At 37.2% G+C, this 26,075-nt stretch overlaps 1 protein-coding gene across 1 annotated transcript in view; it reads right to left on the minus strand.

The window, feature by feature from the left end:
* Positions 1-26,075, minus strand: part of PTH2R (parathyroid hormone 2 receptor) — a gene marked incomplete at both ends in the record, with an annotated part of 75,160 nt that overhangs the window by 24,767 nt on the left and 24,318 nt on the right. The window contains 4 exons of the mRNA XM_080689919.1: positions 3,775-3,835; positions 8,937-9,090; positions 10,817-11,006; positions 15,964-16,061. Coding sequence (XP_080546045.1) covers positions 3,775-3,835; positions 8,937-9,090; positions 10,817-11,006; positions 15,964-16,061 — 503 coding nt within the window. The remainder of the gene's footprint in view (positions 1-3,774; positions 3,836-8,936; positions 9,091-10,816; positions 11,007-15,963; positions 16,062-26,075) is intronic.

A 26,075-nucleotide genomic window follows, 5' to 3' on the forward strand; every position in this document is an offset into this window, starting at 1 on the left:
CATATTCTTTTTTTCTTGTTTTGTGTGTTCATTCTGGCCTATGCACGACACAAATGTGAGTCCAAACACTCTAAGTTAACAAGTTTATATCTCTATGTCAGAAAAAAAAGGCTTTTGTACTAGTCAGAAAGCAGTTGCTGAACACTTTCTCTTAGTGAAATTTAATGCCAAGTAATTATATTGTGTTTAAAATGCAAGTATGGAATGGATAGGAAAAATGAGAGATAATGGCTTCATTTCTCAGATATTCTCTGGTGATAAAAAAAAAATTCAGTAAAACACCACAGCTGAAGATTTTATACAAACACATATTCTTTTTTTTTTTTTTTGGTGGTACTGGGGTTCCTGGAAACCCTTCTACCTCCGGGCTACACTCCCAAACCTATTTTTTATATTTTTATTTGGAAACAGGGTCTCTGAAGCCAGCAAGGCTGGCTTCGAACATGCGCAATCCTCCTGTCTCCACCTCCCAAGCCCGGGGATTACAAGCGTGTGCCACCACGGCCAGCACACAAACACATATCTTAAAGTTTGAGTATATGAATAATATATTCTCCTTTTAAAGTCAAACTATGCAAAACAACAGATGTTGGAAGGTCTAGGCCCTCTAGACCTTTGCCTCCCTCCACCCCTCTCCTTGTATATAACATCTTTATACAGTATTGTGTGTGCTTCCAGTGTTTCTTTATGCATATACAAATACAATCCATTGTTATATTCTTATTTTTTCCTATTGCTATATTTTGGATTTTTAATATCCCTCAAAGATCCATGTGTTGAAGGCTTAGTCCCCAACCTGTAGCACTACTGAAAGTTGGTAGAATCTTCGGAAGGTAGGGCCTGTGGGAGGGAATTAGGTCATCAGGGTTCTGCCCTTGGAGGAAATATTGACACTCAGTCCCTCCTGTCTCTATTTTGCTTCCAAGCCACCATGAGGTAAGCAGCCTCCTCTGCCACATGATCTAGCCATGATATACTGTGCTTCCACAAGCCTAACTTAAGAAGGTCAAGAAACCATGGACTAAAACTATGAATTAAATCTTTTCCTCTCTTTAAGTTGATTAACTCTGGTATTCTGTCATAGTAACAGAAAGCTAACATACCTATCTTACCAAAAAAAAATGCAATGTATACACTATCATAAAATTTTCTTTTCCTTTTAAATGTATTTTTAAATTTTCTTTCCATATCAGTACCAAGAAAGCTCAGTCATATAGATTTCATTGCAAGAATATACCATAGCTATCAAGACCCTATACTAAAGTATAATTCTGGTTCACTACAGCTAAACGCTGCGTAATCAATCAACTTGAAGTCTGGATGACACATAAATCTCAGAAGAAATTTTACACTAGCAAGTTATCGAAAATTTCCTTGTATTATATACAATCATATATTTTTCATATTATCCAACCAGACAAGAAATATAAAAGACATTTCTACTCATTCGTGCAGAACATGTATCATACTATCCTTAGAAAGCTTTCTTCTCTATGGAAAACAACAAATGTATTGTGTGAATATAAATTGAACTTGATTCACAATTCACAAAAGCTACAAGGCCTTTGAATGCCATAAATTTCCTTTTCAGTTTTTTGACATTTGATAATATCTTCATGGTTTTCTTTCTTTGCCTCAATGACATTTCACAATGGTGTCTTCTAACACAATGGGATTCAATTATACAGTTCTAGTTCTACAAAATACTTATATTCGAAAGTGGGCCAAAAATCAGTTATGTCTAAAAAGTTGATATCAATAGATTTTTGTGTCAAAGTTTCAAATTTACCCTTTGATATAAGAGAGGCAACTGAGATTTAACACCTTTAAAAGAAACTGCTACAAATTCTTGTTTTTCATTCATCTTTCAGTGCCCCAACTCACATGTGTTTTAATATGTCACAGAACCTATCTTCTCTGTTCATATATTTTAAATAAATTTTTTGTGGGTATGGGGATAGAACCCAGGGGCATTCGACCTCTGAGCTACACCCCTGCCTATTTTTTATTCTTTATTTTAAAACAGGGTCTCACTGAGTTGCAGAGGGCCTCACTAAGTAGCTGAGGCTGTCTGCGAACCGCGATCCTCCTGTCTCAGCCTCCTGAATGCTGGGATTACAAGTGTGCGCCACCACACCTGGCTCTATTTTAAATAAATTTTAACTCTTTAGCAAATTTAATTGTGAATGGTGAAGCATGAGGAATAAAATTCTGACTCTAAAGCAGAACTTGCTACACTAGTGATAGAAACAGAGATGCTCTGTTCTGCCAGCAGGATCCAGTGAATTGCATTGACCAAACACTGTACCATCTTCACAACTCACAATCAAAAAGAGTTTAATGAGGCAAGAGGGGTCCATGCCCCAGATCCCATGCAGATGTCCTGGGAATGTTAGACAGAATTTTCTTGGTTCTTATTCTTGTAGCCCCACCTTTCCTTCTAGATAATGAAACAAAAATATGGCAAAGAAGCTACCAGTTTCCCCCTTCATTGGCATCTGTTATCTCTTTTAAATGAGGCAAGGGAAATCTTGTAAGGTGTTGCTGCTTTTATAAGAGAATCAAAATTATTCATTTGGAAATTTGATTTGTCCATCTTAAGTTATTTGAATTATCTTAGCTTCCTTTAGTCAAATAATACTGTTAATAGAATTCTATAAAGCATCAATAAAAGTATAAAAAATAAAGAAGGTAAAATTAAAAAGAATTTTATACCTAGAAGATACTTCCTTTGTGTATCTATTTAGTTAGCTTTTTTGTTACTGTGACCTACTTTGAGGAGAAACCATTTATCTGGCTAATGGTTTCAGAGGTTTAGTCCATGGTTGGCCAACTCCAAGGCAGAAACAGCATAGCAACAGGACATGGTGGTTAACTCATGGCAATGGGAAAGAGAGAGAGACAGAGACAGAGACAGAGACACAGAAACCAGGAACACATATAGACCCTAAAGTCCCCCAGTGACTCACCTCCTCCAGCCACACCCTAACCCTACCTGCCTAGAGTTACCACCCCAGTACATTCACTGAAATTATTAATCCATCAATAGATTTATCCACTGATTTTGAGCCCTGAATTAATTATTCTCAGAACACTTCTGTACTGCCAAAACATGAGCTTTTATGAGGACATTCCTTATCCAAACTATAAAAATATCAATAGGATTCTGGGTATCATTTAAAACCATGTCTGATCTTATTATCTCTAAGTGGCTAAGATGCAGAGAAAATCAGAGCTCTAGTTTTGACAAGCCAGATCAAAAGAAGTTGAGTCTCAAATATAAGAGACATCAATGTGGACCTCATTCATCCATTTCGGATACAAGAAATCTCTTTTCACCTGAACTTTGTGGCAACCTCATCCTTTATCTCTGGTCCTCAATAGCACAGCATCAGTGGGGAAGATGATATGGCAGAAAAAATCAAGAAGTATGAACTTTGCCATCCCAGGACTCGGGCAGCATGGCCCTTCCTTTCACCCTGAGTGTGTTCCTTGTCCCATATCTTTCCATTTGCTTCTGAAAACAGTGGGTTTTTAATTGATTTCATGGAGCTCAAGCAGCTTAATCTAGTCTGTGCCTCTCTGTCCTACAACCTACCGGATAGATGGCTTGCTGGAAACATATCGGGGGCTACCATTGCATCAAAGCAACTTCCCATGTGACATCCCTAAAGGACAATAGCATCAAGGAGAGAAGCCAGTATCGATTCCAAGCCGGAAGTCTGAGTACAGGGTAAACTGAGGCTGTCTCCTTACCTCTTCTCTTTCACTCACCTGGCATCAGCCACTGTTGCTCGTATCACAGCCCAGGTCACAACAAACACTGCTGGGAACCCTGTAACCAGAAAAGGATTCAGAAATCATATTTTTTAAGATTACAATCTTTTTGCTTATATTCATTACACGTAAAATTATACCATTAACTGTTAAGAGAGGAAAATAGACATAAAAATGTTGATATATGACTAAAAATAAATGTTGATATGTGACCTAATTTTCATCTTGTCAATTTGAAAAATGAGTGAAAGCAATATTATTTGCCCCTGTAAATCTGATGATGATGATGATGAGGAGGAGGAGGAGGAGGAGGAGGAGGAGGAGGAGGAGGAGCCCAATTGTCATTTGAGGGATATAAGGACAAGCCACATTTGGAAGCTACTAGAGTTCCTAGGGACATAGGTAGGCAAAGACTGGACACTGACTTTTGCCACAATGATAGCCACACAGTTTCAAGGAGTGGAATAATAAAATAATCTCATGCAAAGCTGAAACTATTATTCTAAAATTTAGACCTTTTTCTCACTCTAAAAGCAAGTTATTAAATCAAGAAGTCTGACCACTTTAGCCCCTTCCTTTCCCTGTCTCCTATAGTAGCTCAAGATAGGAATGTTTGTATTCATTCATTGCTTAGCAAAGGGTGAGAGAATAGTTTGATATCAGCATGTGATACATGTCTTTTAGAAATAATAAACACCTCTGGCCTTGCAATATCAAATCCATTACAATCAATTTGCAGGAGTCTTCCCTGCACCAAAGGCTAATTCTTCAGTTCATGCTCTAGTTGGCTATACTTCAACATGAGCAAAACAAATGAAAAAAAAAAAGGTAAACCAAAATTTTCTAACACACTACAATAGAAAATTAAAAGATTTAATGGGTAGCTTCTCACTTTGGGGCCTCTATAAAAGAGGTTTAAATAAAAGAAATACAGAGACCCTAATAAAAATATAACAGAAGCTAGAAAGCACCTTACAAAGGAGAAAAAACACTTTAGTCTATCTTTGAACATTTCTTATCTAGCATATTAAATCCTTTATCTTCTAAAAAAAAACATTTTTGTAATTTTTCTGGCATTCTTTCTAAGCAACAAAGTGAACAAAGAAATAGGCTCAGTTAAATAAATATTTCAGAACAAAGTAATACCTATTATAGAGAATTCCTTTGGTTTAAATTTAACCTAAGCCTACCTGACTATTGAATTTCCTGATTCAATATTCAATTTTATTTATTGCTTGAATACAACTGTTTTAATCTCCTAAAATGCTCTGGCTTGTGAATATTGTCAAAATAGATCTAATTCTGGTTACCTTTTAGGCTCAGCTTATGTATTCCATCCATCTATCCATCCATCCATTCATCCATTCATCCATCCATCCCTCTTTCAATCCATCTATCTATCCATCCCTCCAAGTAACTATTCATTCACTAAGCACTTATTAAGTGTTCATTTATATGCAGGGCTGTTCTAGTTCTGAAGATGAAACAATGAACAAATAGACAACATCCACGTTTTCTTAAAATGTATATCTGGTGCAAGAGGCAAAACTCGTAACAATAACTTGTCAATTAGTTCTTATTTTAGGGAAAAAATAATCATACTATGTAATCAGGAGAGCAAGGCTGATTCTAATAGTGGTTAGAAAAGGACAGACAGATTCTATTCTGCTATTCTGCTGTCTTGACTATCTTTAAGACAACTGGTTTTGGTCAAAATATTCACACATCATTTTTAGATCTGTATCATTGCTTCCTTTATAACATGATCAAGGCAACTTCCTAAAGTATTTTCTATAAAATATTGATTAATGGTCCTTAATCAATTAATTGATCCTTGGGCAGCAATTATGTATTAAATGATATTATATCAAACATCTTATCTCAGGCACCAGGTCTTAATGAAATTTTCTTTTTCTCTTGGTAGACCCTTGTTCAAAAGACTAGTCCAGAAGGAACAGATCGTGGAGGAATGAAGAACGGAAAATCATCCTGGGTCTCATTAAAAATTGTTGATCACAAGCTGGGCGTGGTGGCGCAAGCTTGTAATCCCCGCGCTTGGGAGGCGGAGACAGGAGGATTGCGCAAGTTTGAAGCCAACTTAAGCGCTGGCTTAAGAGACCCTGTTTCCAAAAATAAAATAGGTCTGGGAGTGTAGCCCAGAGGCAGAAGGGCTTCTAAGAACCCCAGTACCACCACCAAAAAAAAAATTGTTGATCACCAATCTTAGTATCGCATTATTACATATTTTAGAATACATAGTTGAAAAATTTTTGAAATTTAAGCATTATTTTAAATTTAACTATTTAAATATTACACAATGTGTACATTAATTGAAAAATGAGTTATTTTGATAATGTGTCAGTATAAACAGCTTTGTGAATACTTTTTATAAATAAAAATTAAACATTTGAATATAATATGTATGATCAGACAGTCAAACAGACAACAATATAACCTGTAGTGTCAGATCACTTGCTTTTCATATGGGATGCAATTTGCTCCCGACAGTGCTAGAAGCTTAGTCCCCAGTGTGGCAGTGGTAAGAGATGATAGAACTTCTAAGAAAAGGGAGGGCAGTAGATGGTGCTTTTGTTCCTGGGGACACCACTCTCAAAAGCAAATAATGTTTCAGTGAGACCCTGTTACAAAATAAAGAATACAAATTAGGGCTGGTGGTGTAGCTCAGAGGTAGAATGCCCTGGGTCCCATCTCATGAGAGTGGGCTAGGTCCAGAGGACTCAATGGTTATAGAAAAAATGAGCTGTTATAAAGTGAGCCTGGCACCTTGCTCTGCCTATCACCACACTCCTCTTTGAGGTACATTCCTGCCTGTGATACTGTCTGCTATGAGGCCCCCACCAGAAGCCCATGCTCTTGGATCTCCAGAAATACAAACCATTTTTTATAAATTATCCAGCTTGTAGTGCTTTGTTATAGCAATACAAAATGCACTAAGACACGGACTTCAATACATATGCTGGATTTAAATTATATTTTGTGCCAAAAGGACGATCAAAAAATATTGAGAACATTTTATAGGGAGATAATAAAACTGAAAGTATAATGCTGTCTCTTGGTTATTTTCATAGAAAGCAGAATATAAAAATGCTCTTTATGAAACTTGACAATATGGACATGACTGATTTAAAAGGAGAGAGAGTTTCAAAGGAATATTACTATTCTTTTCATTATATATGTTCTACACTAAATAATTTTTAAAAGAATGGAGTTTCAAAGAGAGAGGCAGAAGATAGACTAACTACAGAATTTAAACTGTATAAAAAGGGATTGTGGCTAATTAAATGAACATAAATATACCACAGCATTCCGTGGAAAATGTTTTCACAGTGAGCTTCCATGAAAATCCTACCTGCTTCCATGTGCATTCTTCAACTATTCCATGAAATGAGTATTTCAAATACTGATGCTTGTCTATTGTAAGTCATCATTTCTATCCCAAAACTTTTGTGGACAAATTAATAAAAAGTTGTAAAGGAAGGTTAGAACCCCGTGCTTACATAAAAGCTCACTGGAACCTTGGAATTATTTTTTTTCATATAAAGATTTGAAAACTATTTTTCAAGGTTTCACTCTAACCAACTCTAACTTTAATTAACAAGGTACAGACTGCGTGATACTGACCAAATAAAGAGTTGATGAGAAGGCCTGTAGCAGTTTTCTTTCACACCAGTAAGTAGAGAAAAGGAATGTGTTACATGTGTTGCCAGTGATGTAGAAATTCAAAAAGTAAAAATAAGGCAAACCCAACCAAATCTACATTCATTATTAACTTTTCCTATCAACACATTTATAAGCTTCTGATAATTACGAGGATATACAGATCGCTTTGACTTGAAGGCAAATTACCAAAAAACTGTCAAGGAAATTTCCTAAGTACTTTAAAAAATATATTAACAAACATATCAAAGTCAATCGCTAAGCCAAACATGAAGAGAGAGGGGAAGAGAATGGGGTGGGAACTGAGTAAGGGCTAATTGAGTGATGTATACATGGATGCCTCTATCATCTTGTACTCCATTAAGATGTATGACTACAATGTACCAATAAAAAAAGAAACATGTGTATATGTGTGTGTGTGTGTGTCTGTGTGTGTGTGTGTTTCATTTCAATAACTACTAACAAGTCTAAGAGAGAGTCTTTGTCAAGGTAACTTTAGAAATAAAACTTTATTCATAACAAGTATTATTTCATGATAAATGAAGTGTTAAAGTAAATCAACCCTTTGACTTCTTTATGTCATTAGTTAGCCACCAGGACATTTAATATGCCTTACTTAAAATTTTCAAATGTTATAGTGTTATTAAGCCAAAACAGACAAAAGAATATTCTTGTTTAGGAGGGAAAGAGAAAAATACCTTCAAATTTAATCCTAAGCCACTTAGTGACATTTCTTTCTTATGCTGAGCACCTCACAATTTAAATACTAAACAGCACCTGAGATCTACAACTTAATCTCTAGACTCTTCTCTATTTTAACCACATATAAATTTTAATTTCCCTTACATTTTAAAAGCAAACACTCTTTCTCTATGTCATGCTGAGTTAGTGTGAAATCCACTAATTGCTCTAATACAATGCCATCTTTGTAATGTGAGCTGAATATCATTTAGTTTTAAATCATTCTACCCAAAGTAACTTGAATGATGTCCTTCTAATAGAAATGATACATCTCCATAATCAGTTTGTAAGTTTATTTATTAAATGCACTCGAGTTGGCCTTATAAAATTTTTTTCTAGCATTCTCAGTCTATGACCTAGAAACACAAATCTAAGCTACATCATTAGAGCCCAGAAATTCATAAATTAAAAATGTTAGGTAGAAATTATTGATAAAGCAGAAGGCCAACACAGCATGAGCTGATGGCTGACACCTGCTCTCTTACATTTCCTCCAATGCATCCCTACAGGAAGCTGGTCTGAGAATGCCAGCCAGAAATTAAGCTTGAAAAGTTTGTTACTACTGGAACAATTCAAGAGTTGATCTTAATTTTTGTATCACAACAGAACAATGAAAGGAAAAGAAGAAGGCATAAAGGTCAGATGGGGAGGGATTATTTCAGCAAAATGGCTAAAGCAATGCTGGTGATGGGCTCATATCCATAACCTGCTTAGAAGGAAAGGAGGTACAAATGCCTTACCCCAGCCTATCAAAATGAAGCCCCACAGGTATTTGGTATCCGAAAAGAAAGACACAAAGATTAAGTTATGCAGGTAGAGACCTTCCACTAGGATCCAATAGTAGTTTGTAGCCAAGAAGTAAATAAACATCACAACAGCAATCTTGCACCCGATCTGTCACAAATAAGCCAGAATACATCATGTTAGAACTCTTAGTTGCACATGAGATTACTAACAAATAATTTATTGGTTTATTCTGTTCCCTATACCTAGAAAAGCAAAGAATGTTGAAACAGACCAGAAAGGTTATTTTCACACAGCATTTTTAAGACTATGGTATTTGGATCTATATTTTGTTTGTTTGTTTTCTGTTTTATTTTGTTTGTGATACTGAGAAGTTACATCTCTAGCCCTTATTATTTTATTTTGAGACAGGGTCTCACTAAGCTGCCTAGTCCAGCCTTAAAACTATAATCCTCATCTCAGCGTCCCAAACAGCTGAGATTATAAGCATGCGCCACAAAGCCAGGCTTGATTTTGTTGTTTAAATAAGACTTTTAGAAGTTAGAAAAAATCAGTCAGGTGTGATGACACATTCCTGTAATCCCAGTACTTGGGAGGTTGATACAGAAATATCGCAGGTTCATAGCCAGCCTCAACTACTTAGTGAGGCTTCTGTAACTTAATGAGACCCTGTTTCAAAAACAAAAAAATAAAAATGGCTGAGGTGTATCTTGGAGATAGAATGCTTCTGGGTTCAATTCCCAGTACCAAAAAAAAAAAAAAAAAAACAGAAAAAAAAGCACTTTTCAAAAAAAGTTTTTTTTATAAAAACAATATATAGTCATAAAAATGAAAAGTTCTAAAGAAGAAAATATTGTCCATTTTAGTTTGGTCATTTGTATGTCATTATTGCAGCAAAACAAAATTCCTCAAAAGTTAATGACTTAAAACCATAGAGCTTAAGTCTAAGAGTGTGGGTTGGGTGAATGGTTCTGCTGACCGGGCCTGGGCTTAGCTCGTCTTGGCCAGGCTCACTCATGGAAGTCTACCTCCCTCTATGAATTCTCATTTCTACTTCATGCTACTAAATAAAGCAAATCACAAGGCCAGGCCAGAATCAGAATTAGGGTTATAAAGTTATAGTGAAAAGGCAGAGATATAGATAGGACATCAATTCCTACCATTAAGATAATCAATCCACTGTAACTAACTTCTAGCTCTATTACTCCATTAACCAAATTTTGGGTGACTCTATTTACCAACTAGCACTGTGACACTTAAAAGCACAATAAAATATAATGAAATTCTATATTGGAACAGGACTTTGAGTGTACAATAAAGGAACTAAATTATCATGGTCTTTTAAATCCCAAGGCGTGGTAGTGCACGCTTGTAATCCCCACACTTGGGAGGCATAGACAGGAGGATCTCACAAGTTGGAAGCCAGCCACACTGGCTTAAGAGACCCTGTTTCCAAATAAAATATAAAATAGGTCTGGGAGTGTAGCCCGGAGGTAGAAGGGCTTCCAGGAACCCTAGTACCACCAAAAATTAAAAAAAAAAAAAAATCCCAAGCTTGTGATTTTGCTGACAAACTTTACTTTTAAAAGCAACACTCCATGACAGTTGCTATGATCCATACACCAATACTTTTGCAGTTGCCATTTCAGAATATTTTTAAGAAAAGAGCCCAAGGACTTTTAATAATCTTAAATGAGTGCCCAGACATGAATGGAACAGAATTGAGGAAATAAATATCAGAAGCCTGATTTAATTGGTTTAGAGATCAGATAAAATAAGCCAAAACAATTTAACAAATATTTAGTGGACTATGAAATTTTACTTATTTGTAATGGTCTACAAATTGGTAGTGAGAGAAGATGGTGAAAACACTTACATATTGTGATTTGTCTGCAGAAGGTCCTCCAAAGGAGTTTTGTAGGTCATCCTGCATTATCAGAGACTGCAGCTCCTCTATTCCCAAATGAGCCTGGGCTACTCTGTCCTTGATGAAGATGCTAATAGCTCTCAGCATGAAAGATACAAATAGGTGCAGGTGGATGTAGTTCCTAGTGCAATGCAGTCGTCTATGTAGAGAAATAGCCAGTAATTAGATCTCGACAAAATTAGAACTGAGGAAAGAAATATCTAAATGAACCCAAATTCCACCCCCCCCCAAACAAAGAGGAAACCATAGTAGACTCAAAAATAGAAAAAAAAAAATTAAATAGCCCTGAATTATACTTCTTAACATAAAAGGAAAAGTTCAAATTTAAAAAACTAGATTTAGACATTTAGAAAATTATTTTTATTTTTTAGTACTAGAAATTAAATACAGGGGCACTTCTACCTCCAAGCTATAACCTCGGCCCTTATTTTTATTTTGAAACAGGATTGCATGCTGAGGACCTCACTAAGTCGCTAAGGCTGGGCTCAAACCTGCAATCCTTCTGTCTCAGCCTCCCAGTACTGGGATTACAGGCCTGCACCACTGCACCTGGCTATGATTATATTACATGTATCAGACATATATTTATGTCCCTTGTGCCCAGTTTGTCCTCTTTTATGAACTCCTCTCAGGAGATCTTTACAGGAGACCTGCATTCAGCTAAATAGGGCATCAAATACAGAAAGCATTATTGTATGTTTCCAATAAGAAAGAACTGGAATTTAAAAGAAAAGTGCAAATTCTTGAATATAATTTCAAATGAATTCTGATCTGCTATCATGTATACCCAGATTTTGAAGTGTTAAGTAGTATACTACATTATACTATTGTATTATATGATACTATAAAACAAATTTATAAATGGTTGATGGAGAACCACATTGAAAAGGAATAAAAATTATTAGAACTAGAACAATCATGTTTACAATACATTCTCTATAATAAAAAGTAAAATATTTTGGTGGCATGATACAAATTTATTTCCTAGTTATGTTTAAAAGTGAACAAATTTACTTTATGTAAGCTTTGAAATTATGAAATGACCTTAGACACAAGTTATGCCAGTCCATATTTAGGGATATATACAGTACCACTAACTTCTGTATAGAACGTTAGCTACAGGAATATTTTGTAAATTTTGATGAAAAGAAACACTAGAAAAAATTATGAGCAAGAACCACATATAAAATATGATCAAAAGGACTATAAGAAAGTCAGAACTCAAATGTAAAATTTCCCTAATTACACTAAATATATTAATACTACTTCTTTTCCAGAAAGGACAAAGCATTAAAATGTAAGAGTAAGGCATTTTTAACTTAATAGTGTATTTTAAAATTATTATAATTTATTCATATACTCCTTTTTGTGGTACTAGGGTGGAACCCAGGGGCTTTTCTACCTCCGGGCTATACTCCCAGACCTATTTTATACTTTATTTGGAAACAGGGTTTCACTAAGTTGCTGAGGCTGGCTTTGAACCTGTGCAAACCTCCTGTCTCCGCCTCCCAAGCTCTGGGATTACAAGCATGTGCCACCACGCCCGGCTCATATACTCTTTTTAAAGCTCACTATTATCTGATAGGTAGTAGAGTAGATATATGTGCTCTGATTGATCCTTTATACTTTGCCTCTCTGCAACATGCACAAAGCAGAAAGGTTTTTTACATGAATTTCACAAAATGAACAAACGCATGTAATCAGGTCCCAAACAGAACATTATCCAGACTTCAAAATCTGCCCTCAGGTCTCCTTCCAGTCACTGGCTCATCAAAGATAATAGTAGAGATTAATTCACTCACGTTCAACTTTTATAAAAATGAAACCAAATAGTAGGCATTCTTTTGTGTTTGGTTTATATATCATAATAATAAAAGGGAGAGTTCAAATGAGAATGAGCTAGATTTAGACACTTGGGAAATGTTACATTATGAATTTCTTGTGGCCATATATTTACTAAATCCATTGTTTCCGGATGGTTCTCATTCACTGAATCCTCGCTAGAAAGTGGTTTGGCCAGATGGCAAGTATTTACAGTATATATTCTAGTGAATAAACAGGCTTTTTAATTTGCAAGAGACTCAATGCTATTTACTATTCTAATAAAGGAATATTTCATTTTGTGAAACAGAAAATTTCTGAAACTTTCATAAAACCTTTGTTATAGAGTATATATCCATTGTTCGGGAAATAATTGTGCAGCAATTGCAAAGGATCTACTGTTAAATACTGCAATGAGTTATTATGCAGGCTGAAGGATTATTAAACAGTCATTTGTAGCCTTCTGAATTTTTAGTTATCTTTTTCCCTCATAAAGACTTGTCCACTAATCTGAACAACCATAGTGAAGCATAGTGTAATGGAATGAGCTGTTTCCAGTTCCATCAATATAGCTTTGGACACAGCCATTCAGTGTCCTGGTCTCTAAATTGGGATAATATCTGCCAGGCCAGATTCTAAAGGCTGTTTTGAGAAAGTCCTCTATAATTCTAGAAATGTGATCGTGTTATTCTTCTATTTAAAATATCATATGGTCTTTCTTCTTCATTCTGTTAGATGTGGTATGTTTTGTTCATTGTTCTGCTGTGATGAACTACTCTTGCATCTCTGGCATGAATCCCACTTGATCATGATGTCCTGTGGATTCCGTTTGCTAGTATTTTGTTGCAATTATTTTACATCAAGGATATTGGCCTGTGGCTTTCTTTTCTTATTGTGTCTTTGTTTGGTTTTGGTGTCAAACCAATGCTCACCTCATGGGATGAATTTGAGAGAATTCTCTGTTCTGTAATGTATGGAAATAATGTAAGAATTGAGATTACTAATGTTTGGTAGAATTCACCAGTGAAGCTACCTGAGCAAGAGCTTTGCTCTGATGGGAGACTTGTTATTACTGAGTCAATGTTGCTACTCATTATTTGGTCCTTTCTTGATTTCTTCTTTAGTTCCTTTAGTTGCTCAAGAATAAGTACTTTTGTTTTTTATTATCTAGTTTTGATTGACACATACTTGTTCATATTTATGAGATACAATATGTTTTGATGGAAGTTGAGAGCAGATGGTTTGCCATAGAATGAAGATAATAGGGGGAAGAGACCAAGGAGAATGGAGATACCTCATTAATATGTGCAATTTTTATGTTTTTATGTATCACTTAAGACTTTTTATTCTTAAAAACAATGGAAAAGATCTTTATAATATCACTCACACTCAGAAAAATTCTACTGAAATGCCTTAACTGATTTCTCCCTATCAAGTCGAACCTACAAAATTTAAAAATTCACCTTTTCATGTTGTTGTTTTGTTGTTGTTTTTTGTGGTACTGGGGTTCCTGGAAGCCCTTCTACGTCTGGGCTACACTCCCAGACCTATTTTTATATTTTCTTAATTTGAAACAGGGTCTCTTAAGCCAGAGAGGCTGGCTCCGAACCAGTGTGATCCTCCTGTCTCCGCCTCCCAAATGCGGGGATTACAAGCGTGCGCCACCACGCCCGGCTTTTCATGTATTTTTATTTGGCTTTATAAATAAAGAAAATTTTGTCACTGGGGAAAACTTATTTTTTCATTAGCTCCCTGTTACCTTTATAGGGCAAAATTCAAAGCCCTTCACAAGGAACTACAAAACCTCTGGCACAAAGTCCAGTTTCTTCCTGGACATTCCTATATTGCCGCTCCTCCCTAAACATTAAAGGCTCCACATGCACGGGACCCCTCTGTTCCCTGAGTCTACTCTGCTCCTTTATGTTTTGGTGTCTGCACATCATCTAGATCATGCTGACCTCCTCATCATTCAATACTAGCTCACATATCAGGTGTTCTGAGAAGTCTCTTCCTCCCATCCAGTCCTTTTGGAGTAGCTCCTTGGTGCTCCCAAAGCCCTTTATAGAAGTCTGAATTACAGTACTAAAATGTTTTTCTAATAATGGTTTAGTGGGTCAGTCCTTATGATATATATGCTACTTCTCTTTTACTTTTGACTTTATCTGTACTAAAAAGAATCTATCAGCCAGGCATGGTGGCGCACGCTTGTAATCTCCGCACTTGGAAGGCTGAAACAGGAGGATCGCGCAGGTTTGAAGCCAGCCTCAGCTACTTAGTGAGGCTCTCAGCAACTTAAGTGAGACCCTGTTTCCAAATAAAATAGAAAAATAGAAAAAAAAATAGGGCTGGGAGTATAGCTGGAGGTAGAAAGCCTCTTGGTTCCACCCCCAGTACCACCAAAAACAAAAAAAATCTATCATATGTTATAGAAAAATGTTGAATAAATGGACTAGTGAATCAATAAAGAAATTGTGAATTCTCAAATAGCCCATGTCTTTTCTTGGTCTAAACATAGGTTTGGAATACTCCTTCCCAGTATTCTCTTTGAGTTAAATCTTATATGTACTCAGGTATCATTTTAGATTTCACCTCATCTAGAAGGTCTTTCTCTTCTTCTTCCCTCCCAAATTGTTAGGCACTACTTAACCTAGTGCAAATAATCACTACACAACACCTCACGGCACTTCTCACACTATATCTTACTTGTTTTGTCAATTATTGGTGTTACAAACCAACTACAAGCATCATGAGTGTATACATCATAAAGATAGTGTTCACTGTTGTCTCTTTATATGCTCGACTCAAAATGTTGTGTTGCTTTAGATTAAATTGAATTAAGTTGGACTCAAGTTTAAGTAGATAAAAATCACAACAAAATAAAGGAAGACTGTTTTATGTTCTGATATCAAATAATTTGGGAGAAATTTTTATCCAGTGACACATAATCACTTGGGGAAAGTGAACTAAGTCATTACATCATGAATAAAACAAAGTGTAAATCATTCAGCTCTCTCTTGCATCATTTTACAAACAAATGTACTGAAGCACATACCTATTAATTGAAGCTTTCATACTGTTTTGATGCTTTAAGTTTTTAAACAAAATAAAACCTTGAATTCTTCATAAAAAAATGAATCATCAAATACAGTGGGTTTAATTAAAATTATTATGGTGGGAAAAATATTTGGGGGCACAGATTATGAGACTTCTGTGTCTTCTACAGGTAGGGATCAGACAGCCCCTTTCATAAAGAAAAGTGCCTTGGATTTACTCACCTGAAGTAACCAATGATGAGAATAGCCACAGCCAAGGACCCAAAGGAGATGGAGTAGCCAATAGTGTACAAGACATAGAGGCTCTCAAAGAATTCCTGCTGTAGGGAAAGAGAGGGTCACATGTATAATAGAATTCTTTTACCAGGAAACTTGTAATAACAGTATGTAATTGTCTGAATGTTATTTATAGTTCTCTAGCTTTTTATGAACTGCAGTTTGAATGCATACCATTCAAATTGCGTTTGGTATGTACTTTAAAAGAATGTGACTCCTAGCATGGTGGCGCACACTTGTAATCCCCCCCCCCGCCCCGCTTGGGAGGCGGAGACAGGAGGATCATGCAGGTTTGAAGCCAGCTGTGCTGGCTTAAGAGACCCTGTTTCCAAATAAAAAAAAGAATAAAAATGGGTCTGGGAGTGTAGCCCGGAGGTAGAAGGGTTTTCAGGAACCCCAGTACCACCAAAAAAAAAAAAAAAAGCGTATAAAATAAATAAGAAAAATTTTATTTTTGTAGTTGTTCTATAAATATCAACTTTTGAAAGATATCATATGGAAAACTATAATGGGTCTATGAGGATAGTGTTTACAAACTCCAACATGATGGTATTTGGATATTTTTCCTTTTATTTCTATTTTTGCTTCCTGACAACTTAAGTTGTTTTCATATCTTGGAATTTTTGAATAATAGTGTGAAGAGCAAGAGCATGCAAATGTCTTCAACATACCGACTTCATTGCCCTTGGGCATGTACCCATAGTTGTAATGGTATTACTGGTGAACATGAAAGTTTAATTTTTAATTTTTTGAGGAACTTCCATATTATTTTCCATAATGGTTATAATAATTTACATTATTTTCTCCAACATTTCTCTTTCTCTCTCACTTTATTATTATTATTTTTTCACTACCGGAATGGAACCCAGGGGCATTCTACCTCGGAGCAACACCCCAGTTCTTCTTTTTTTATTCTTTTTATTTTTGAAAGAGGGTTTCTTTTTTTATCTTTTTTTTTCTTTTTTGTGGGTCTGGGGATGGAACACAGGGGCATTTGACCTCCGAGCTACACCCCCTGCCCAATTTTTTATTCTTTATTTTGAAACCGGGTCTCACTGAGTTGCAGAGGGCCTTACTAAGTAGCTGAGGCTGTGTGTGAACCACTATCCTCCGGTCTCAGCCTCCTGAATGCTGGGATTACAAGCGTGTGCCACCACGCCTGGCTCTGAAACAGGGTTTCATTCAGTTGCAGAAGGGCTTTGCTTAGTAGCTGAGGCTGTCCATGAACCACGATGCTCTGATTCTCTGCCTCCCAAATGCTGGGTTTACAAGTGTACACCACCACACCCGGATTCTTTTGTATTTCTGATAAAGCCATTTATTTATTTATTTATTTATTTATTTATTTATTTATTTATTTATTTATTTTGCAGTACTACCCAAGGGCATTCTACCTCCCAGCCCTAATTTTTATTCTTTATTTTGAAACAGGGTCTCACTGAGTTGCAAAGGGCTTCACTAAATAGTAGCTGAGGCTGTCCTTGAACCATGATCCTCCTGTTTTATCCTCCCAAATGCTGGGATTACAAGTGTGCGCCACCACACCAGCTTGATAAAGCCATTCTTCAGACATGTAAGGTCCTATCTCTTGTGAATTTTAGTCTATATTTTTCTGATAGTGATGTGGAGCATGTTTTTACATATCCATTGCCCATGTGTATGTCATATTTTAAGAGATGTCTACTCACATCCTTTGCCCATCCTATAATTGGGTTGTTTTATTACTATTAAGTTGTCTGGGTTCCTTAAATATTTTTGGAGATTAGTCCCTTACGTAGTTTATGCTTTGCAAATATTTTATCTCATTCTGTGGCTTTTCTCTTTACTCTGTTGATTGTTTTCCAGTTTGTAGGGAAGTTTAATCTAATCCTATTTGTCTATTTGTATTTATTGTCTATGCTTTTGGTATCATATCCAGAAATTCACTGCCCAGACGAATTTCACGGAGATTTCACACTATATTTTCTTCTAGTAGTTTCACAGTGCCAAGTATTATAATAACATTTTAATTCATTTTGCATTGAATTTTGTATATAGAGGTCCAATTTCACTCTTCTACATGTGTATATCTAGTTTTCCCAACATTATTTATTAAAAGACTATATTTCTCCACTATGTGTCCTTGGCACCTTTGTTGAAAATCAGTAGGGCATTAACATGTGGATTTATTTCTGGTTTATCTATTCTGTTCTACTGATCTCTGTGTCTGTTTTTTATGACAGTACCATGCTGTTTTGACCTCTAAAGCTTTGTAGCACATTTTTAAGACAGATAATGTGAAGACTCAGCTTTGCTATTTTTATTCAAGATAGCTTTGAAAATTCAGGGTTTTTGTAGTGCCATGCAAATTTTTTAATTGTTTTATCTATTTCTATAAAAATGTCATTGGAATCTTGATAAGAACTACATTGACTCTGTAGATAACTTTCAATACTATATATATTTTAACAATATTAATTCTTCCAATACATGAACAGAGGATATCTTTGCATTTAATTGTGTTTTTCTTTCATCAAAATTTCATGGTTTTCAGTGTTCAGTTATTTTATGTTCTTTGTTAAATTTATCAAGCTATTATAAACAGAATTGTTTTCCTGATTTTTTTCTTTTTTTGGATAGTTCGTTGTTAGGTGCACAGGAACACAATGAATTTTTAATGTAGATTTTGTACCCTGCAATGTTACTGAATTCACTTATCAGTTCTAATTGCTTTTGGTGAGTTTCAGGGTTTTCTGTATACAAAATGTCATCTGCAAACAGGCAATTTTACTTCTCCCTTTCATTTGCATGTCTTTTATTTCCTTCTCTACCATAATTGCTCTTGCTAAGACTACCAGTGCTGTGTTAAATAGAAGTGACATGAGTGTACCTCAATGCAGGCTTTCTGAATCCTAGGAGAATGTGTTCCCCGTGCTGGTCGGCCACAGGGCTCAGCTAGCCACTGACTTGCCTTAGATGAAGGCTCTTTGTGTCCAGGAGAGCTCTTTCTGTTTCTTTTGTCAGGCTGCAGCCTGTAGAACTGTGCATTTCTTTTGGGGGGTTGTCTTCCCCTGGTCTTTCAGCCATACACTTAGTCAAGTACTTAGTGAGGGTCCCCCATGCCTCGAGGGCTGTCTCCCCACCCCTCTGTTCTGTCTCATGACTTAGACTAGCTGCTGCTTTGAAGGTTCTGTGTACATCTCAAGGGATTCCTCTCACTGCCCTGCACAGCCCCAGCGTTTGGCATAGTCCCCATGGGACTTCACTGTGACTCGAGCTTGCTCCTTGGAATTCTAAGCCTTTATGTTAGCCCTCATCTGCTAAAAGTTAGTCAAAAGCTTTGCTCCTTTCTTTTTATATCTGTCTATGATCCAGTTGCTCCCCTTTTGCTGCAGACCCAAGCAGGACCACGGTCCTGGATTCTTCTCTCATAGGAAGGGTTGCCCACTTTTCAAACTTAGTTCATTTAGATTTCATGGCATCCTCAGCTCACTGATAGTTTTTACAAACTATTTTTTAATGGTACATTTTAGCCATACATCTTAATGGGGTAGAAGATGGTGGGGCCATATATGCACACATCACTCATTTAGACTTTCCCAATTTCCACCCCATTCCCTCCCTCCTCTCGTTTTCTCATTTCTGGCTTAGTGATTGATATTTTTGTGAATGTACATCATGCACATTAGGGAATTTCCCTCTTTCCCCTTCCCATCACTCCCAGTTAGGCCTCCTTATTTGCTAATCTGTGGTTTCTCCTCCTTTGTCTAGAGCTCCTCCTATGACCCCGTTTTCTCCCTAGCTTCTGCATATTAAGGAGAGCATCCAGTTTCTTACTTTTTGTGACTGACTAATCCCACTTACATAATGTTCTACAGCTCCATATATTTCCATGTAAATGATGTAATCTTGGTCTTCTTTATGGCTGAGTAAAATTCCATTGTATATATATCCCATACTTTTGTAATCCATTCGTCTGTTGATGGACATCTTGGCTGGTTCTATAGTTTGGTAACTGTGAATTGTACAGCTATGAATGTAGATATTTATGCATTAGTTTGGTAGTTTGGTTTCCATTCTTTGGGGTAGATACCGAGAAGTGGTATTGATGGATAATATAGTAAATTTGTTCATATAGTAAAATTTGATCATATGGTAAATTTGTTACAGGATCCTCCATACTGTTTTCCAAAGTGGTGGCACTAATTTGCAATTCCACTAACAATGTATTAGAGTTCCTACTTCTCCATATCCTCACCAGCATTTGTTGTTGTTTGTGTTTTGAATGATTGCCATTCTAGTTGGAGTTAGGTGAAATCTCATGGTAGTTTTGATTTGTTTCTCTCTGATTATAATGATGTTGAACATTTTTTCATGCATTTATTGGCCATTTGAATTTCTTCCTTTGTGAAATGTCTATTTAGTTCACTTGCCCATTTTTTTAAATTGGGTTATTTGTTTTCTTAGCACTGAGTTTCTGGAGTTTTCTTCTCTTCTGTCAGTTCTCTGTTGAGATGCTTCATAGTTTTTTATTTTGCATCTTATTCAAATTATTATTGTATCTGACTGGAAGCAGAAGGCTTTCCTCCAATTTCTTTTAAAAAAAGAATTATTACAACTTCCGGTAAGATGGCGACTGAGGAAAGCGGCACTTACAAGTCCCGCTAACAATCGAACTCTATTACCACAAAACCAGCGCCTTTCAGAGCCAGAAAACACCACCAGCAAAGAAATAAAAATGGTAAATACAAGGGACAGAGAAAAAGGGCTGGAAAAACAAGACACCAGAAAAAAACCAGCCCGAAGGGCCGCGCCCGCCGCGGCGCGGAGCGGCCGGAGGAGCCCGAGCGGCCAGAGCCGCAGCGCAGAGAAGTCAGAGCCACGGCGCGAAGCGGGGCGGCCGGAACAGCCGAGCAGAGCGGCCAGACCAGCCAGAGAGGAGCGGCCAGAACAGCCGGAGCAGCCAGAGCCGCTTCGCGGCTGGAGTGGCCAGACCTGCAGTGCGGAGCAGCCGGATCCGTGGTGCAGAGCAGCCAGAGAGGCCAGAGCGGCCAGACCCGTGGTGCGGAGCAGCCTGAGCCACAGCGCAGAGCGGCTGGAGCGGCGCGGCTTACATCTCCCCTAGCAGCACCAGGCTCCAGAGAGGAGGGAGACTCAAAACAGAGCTCAAATCCAGAGAGGAGGTACTCTGGCCTTGCGGCCTAGGATGCAGAAGCAGCGTCTTACTGCTGGCGGCAGCGGCGAATTCACCAGACGGCCCCAGACCAACCCACACAACCAGCCACCAGACGCCTGAGAGGAGGGGTGGACTGCGAGCCAAGGTAAGCCTCTGCTGAACAGCCGGGCGGCAGTCAGCAGTTTCTCCGGTGCAAGGAGCGTCTAAAGCTCCCAAGGGCTGGGCACAGCACACCTGGCAGGGACTCAGCGGAGCTCAAAACCAGAGAAGAAATAGGCCACATCACGGCCGAGGACGTGGCAGTGGTGCCATATTGCCAGTGGCGGCAGCAGCGAATCCACCGAGTTCACTACAGCTCCATCAGCGCACTCAACAAACGTGAGTCAAATTGCGGCCCCAAGGGGAGAAATCCCAGTACTGCACTCCCAGGGACTTGCGCAGATAGTCTCCCTGGGTCGGAGATTTTAGCAGTGCAGCCCAGTGGGGGAGTGGCAGTGGCAGAGATATCATACCATAGTCACAACTCCCCGCTAGAGAACACCCAACTTGGCACCCCCCACGGTCTAAGCAGCCTCAATTGACTCCCTGGGTCTGAGACTTTGTGATACAACTCAGTAAAGGAGTAGTGGTGACTGAGATACCACAGACTCGAGATCCAGAACATCTTAAGTGAACTCGTAGTGACTCAGGGAAGAACCCAGAGAAGGCACAAACTTCCAAAATCATGGGAAAGAGAAATAACAATGGAGCAGTGAATGCCCACAACCCCACAACATCAGAATCTGATAACACAGAAATCCAAAGACCTCTAGAAGATCAAATTAGGAAAATAACTCTAGAAATAATAGAGGACTTTCGAAAAGAATTTAGAGAGAGTCAAAAAGAGATAAAGGATGCAATTAATGAAGTGAAGGCTTCAATTCAAAGTATAAACAACAGATTAGACCACATGGAGAATAGAATCTCGCTTCTTGAAGATGACCATTCCAAAAATGAACGCATAGTTTCTAATTTAGAAAAAAAAACCCGACAGCAGGAATCTGACATTGAAGAAATATGGGCCCATTTCAAGAGAGCTAACCTAAGAATAGTTGGAATAGAGGAGGGAAAAGAAGGTGAAACCAAAAGGATCAACAATCTCTTCAAGGAAGTAATAGCAGAAAATTTTCCAAACATAGAGCAAGAGGTCGATACACAGGTCCAGGAAACTTATAGAACTCCCTTTAGACAGGATCAAAGAAGAGGATCCCCACGCCACATAATTGTCAAAATGACTAATGTGGAAGCCAAGGAGAGAATCTTAAAGGCAACAAAAACAAAAGGCCACGTGACATACAGAGGCAAACCAATTAGAATCACTCCAGACTTCCCAAACCAAGTTATGAAAGCAAGAAGGGCATGGAGTAACATATTCCAAACTCTGAAAGAAAACAACTTCCAGCCAAAAATTTCCTACCCAGCAAAACTATCCATCAAATTAGATGGGGAAATAAGAAGCTTCCATGACAAACAGCAACTGAAGGAATTTATGTCTTCAAAACCAGCGCTAGAGAAAGTACTCAAGGAGATTAACTGCAAAGAGGAAATGGGTAATACACGCCAGAACCAAAGAAACAAGAATTCCCATCCAGCAGACAACTAAGCAAAGAAGAATAAACAGTATCTCAAACAGAAATAAGATCTTAACATGTTGGGAATTAAAAATTATCTCTCTATAATCACACTGAATGTAAACGGCCTCAACTCCCCAATAAAAAGACATAAAGTGGCAAAATGGATTAAAAGCCAGAATCCATCCATCTGCTGCTTACAAGAAACACACCTTACAAGTAAAGATAGGAACAAACTTAAGGTAAAGGGCTGGAGCAAGGTTATCCATTCTAATGGTACTCGAAGACAAGCAGGAGTAGCAACTATGATATCAGACAAGTTAGACTTCAAACCCAAACTTATTAGAAGAGATAAAGAAGGTCACATTTTACTGGTAAAAGGAATAGTCCAGCAAGAGGAAATAACAATAATCAACATCTATGCCCCAAACATAGGGGCAGCTACTTTCATAAATCAAACTCTTTGTGACATGAAGTCACACATAAATCCCAACACAATAATACTGGGAGACTTCAACACACCTCTCACAATACTAGACCGATCTTCCAGACAAAGGGTCAGTAAAGATGTCTCAGAACTAAAGAACACCATTAACCAAATGGACCTGTTGGACACATATAGAATATTTCACCCAACTACAGCAGAGTTCACATTTTTCTCAGCTGCTCACGGAACCTTCTCCAAAATAGATCACATCCTGGGACACAAAATGAGCACTAGCAAATTTAAAAAATGTTACATACTTCCCTGTGTCATTTCAGACCATAATGGAATGGAACTAGAAATCAACTATAAGAAGACCCAAAGAAACAACATAAACATGTGGAGGCTGAACACCACACTTCTGAATGAAGAATGGGTCATAGAAGATGTAAGAGGTGAAATCAAGAAATTTATAGAAACAAATGAAAATAAAGAAACAACATATCAAAACCTCTGGGACACTTTGAAGGCGTATTAAGAGGAAAATTTATAGCACTGAGTGCTCACATAAGAAAAACAGAAAATCTTCAAATAAATAGCCTCACGACACACCTCAAACCCCTTGAAAAGCAGGAACAATTGAACCCCAAAGCCAGCAGAAGACGGGAAATTATTAAAATTAGAGCAGAAATTAATGAAATAGAGAATAAAAAAAACAATACAGAAAATCAACAAAACCAAAAGCTGGTTTCTTGAAAAGATTAACAAGATTGATAAACCACTGGCCAACCTAACTAAAAAAAAGAGAGAATCAACCCAAATTATGAGGATAAGGGATGAAAAAGGAGACATTACTACTGACAGTGTAGAAATCCAGAGGATTATCAGAAACTACTTTGAAAAACTATACTCCAACAAAATTGAAAATCTGGAGGAAATCGACAACTTCCTAGATAAATACAACCTTCCTAAACTGAGTCAAGAAGATATAGAACACTTAAACCAACCAATAACAATCAAAGAGATTGAAACAGCAATAAAGAGCTTACCATCAAAGAAAAGCCCAGGACCAGATGGTTTTTCAAGTGAATTCTAAAAAATCTTTACAGAAGAGCTAATCCCAATACTACTCAAACTATTTCGGGAAATAGAAAAAACCGGGACTCTCCCAAATACATTCTATGAAGCCAACATCACACTAATACCCAAACCGAATAAAGACAGTTCAAGGAAGGAAAACTACAGACCTATATCTCTGATGAACTTGGATGCAAAACTATTAAACAAAATACTAGCAACACGTATTCAAAACCACATCAAGAAAATCATTCATCATGACCAGGTAGGGTTCATCCCAGGGATGCAAGGCTGGTTCAATATACGAAAATCAATCCATGTAATTCATCATATAAACAGAATCAAAGACAAAAACCACATGATCATCTCAATAGATGCTGAAAAAGCATTTGATAAAATTCAACATCCATTTATGATAAAAACACTGCAGAGAATTGGAATAGAAGGAACATATCTCAACATTATTAAGGCAATCTACAACAAGCCCACTGCCGGCATCATATTAAATGGGGAAAAACTTCAAGAATTCCCCCTAAAAACTGGAACGAGACAACGATGTCCACTATCACCACTTCTCTTCAATATAGTACTAGAGACTCTAGCCAGAGCAATAAGGCAAGAAAAGGAAATCAAAGGAGTACAAATAGGAAAAGAAGAACTTAAGCTTTCACTATTTGCAGATGACATGATACTATATTTAGAAAACCCAACAAACTCATCCAAAAGGCTTATAGAACTGATCAACAAATTCAGCAAAGTATCTGGATACAAAATCAATCTTAAAAAATCAGAAGCTTTCCTGTACACCAACCATAAATCTACCGAAAAAGAAATTCAGAAAATACTTCCACTCAGGATCTCCCACAAAAAAATAAAATACCTAGGAATAAACTTGACCAAGGAGGTTAAAGATCTCTACAAAGAAAATTATAAAACACTGAAAAAAGAAATCGAAGAAGATCTTAGAAGATGGAAAGATCTTCCATGTTCATGGATTGGCAGAATAAATATCATTAAAATGGCCATCCTCCCAAAAGTGATCTACAGATTTAATGCAATGCCCATTAAACTACCAAGATCATTCCTCACAGACATAGAAAAATCAGTCCTTAAATTTATCTGGAATAACAAAAAGCCCAGAATAGCTAAGGTAGTTCTCAGTAACAAAAAACACGCAGGAGGAATCAGAATACCTGACTTTAAACTATACTAAAAAGCCATTGTAATAAAAACAGCATGGTACTGGCAAAAGAACAGATATATAGACCAATGGAGCAGAATAGAAGACCCAGAAACAAGCCCACACACTTTCAGCCAATTGATTTTTGACAAAGGGGCCAAAAACATACACTGGAAAACAGATAGCCTCTTCAACAAATGGTGTTGGCAAAACTGGTTAACCATATGCAGAAAATTGGATGTTAATCCCACTTTTTCACCCTGTACAAAAGTCAACTCACGATGGATCAAAGACTTGGAAATTAAACCAGAGACTTTGAAGCTCCTTGAAGAGGGCATAGGTCCAACACTACAACACATAGGCACAGACAAACATTTCCTCAATAAGACCCCAAAGGCACAACAAATTAAAAGGAGAATCAATACATGGGATTGCATGAAACTGAAGAGCTTCTGTTCAGCAAAGGAAACTATCAAGAACCTCAATCGAGAGCCAACAGAATGAGAGAAGGTTTTTGCCACCTACCCCTCCGATAGAGGACTAATATCTAGAATATACAGAGAACTCAAATAACTCAACACTAAGAAAACAAAACATCCAATAACAAAATGG

Source organism: Muscardinus avellanarius (assembly GCF_963383645.1).
Source record: "Muscardinus avellanarius genome assembly, chromosome: 2".
NCBI classification, from domain to species: domain Eukaryota; kingdom Metazoa; phylum Chordata; class Mammalia; order Rodentia; family Gliridae; genus Muscardinus; species Muscardinus avellanarius.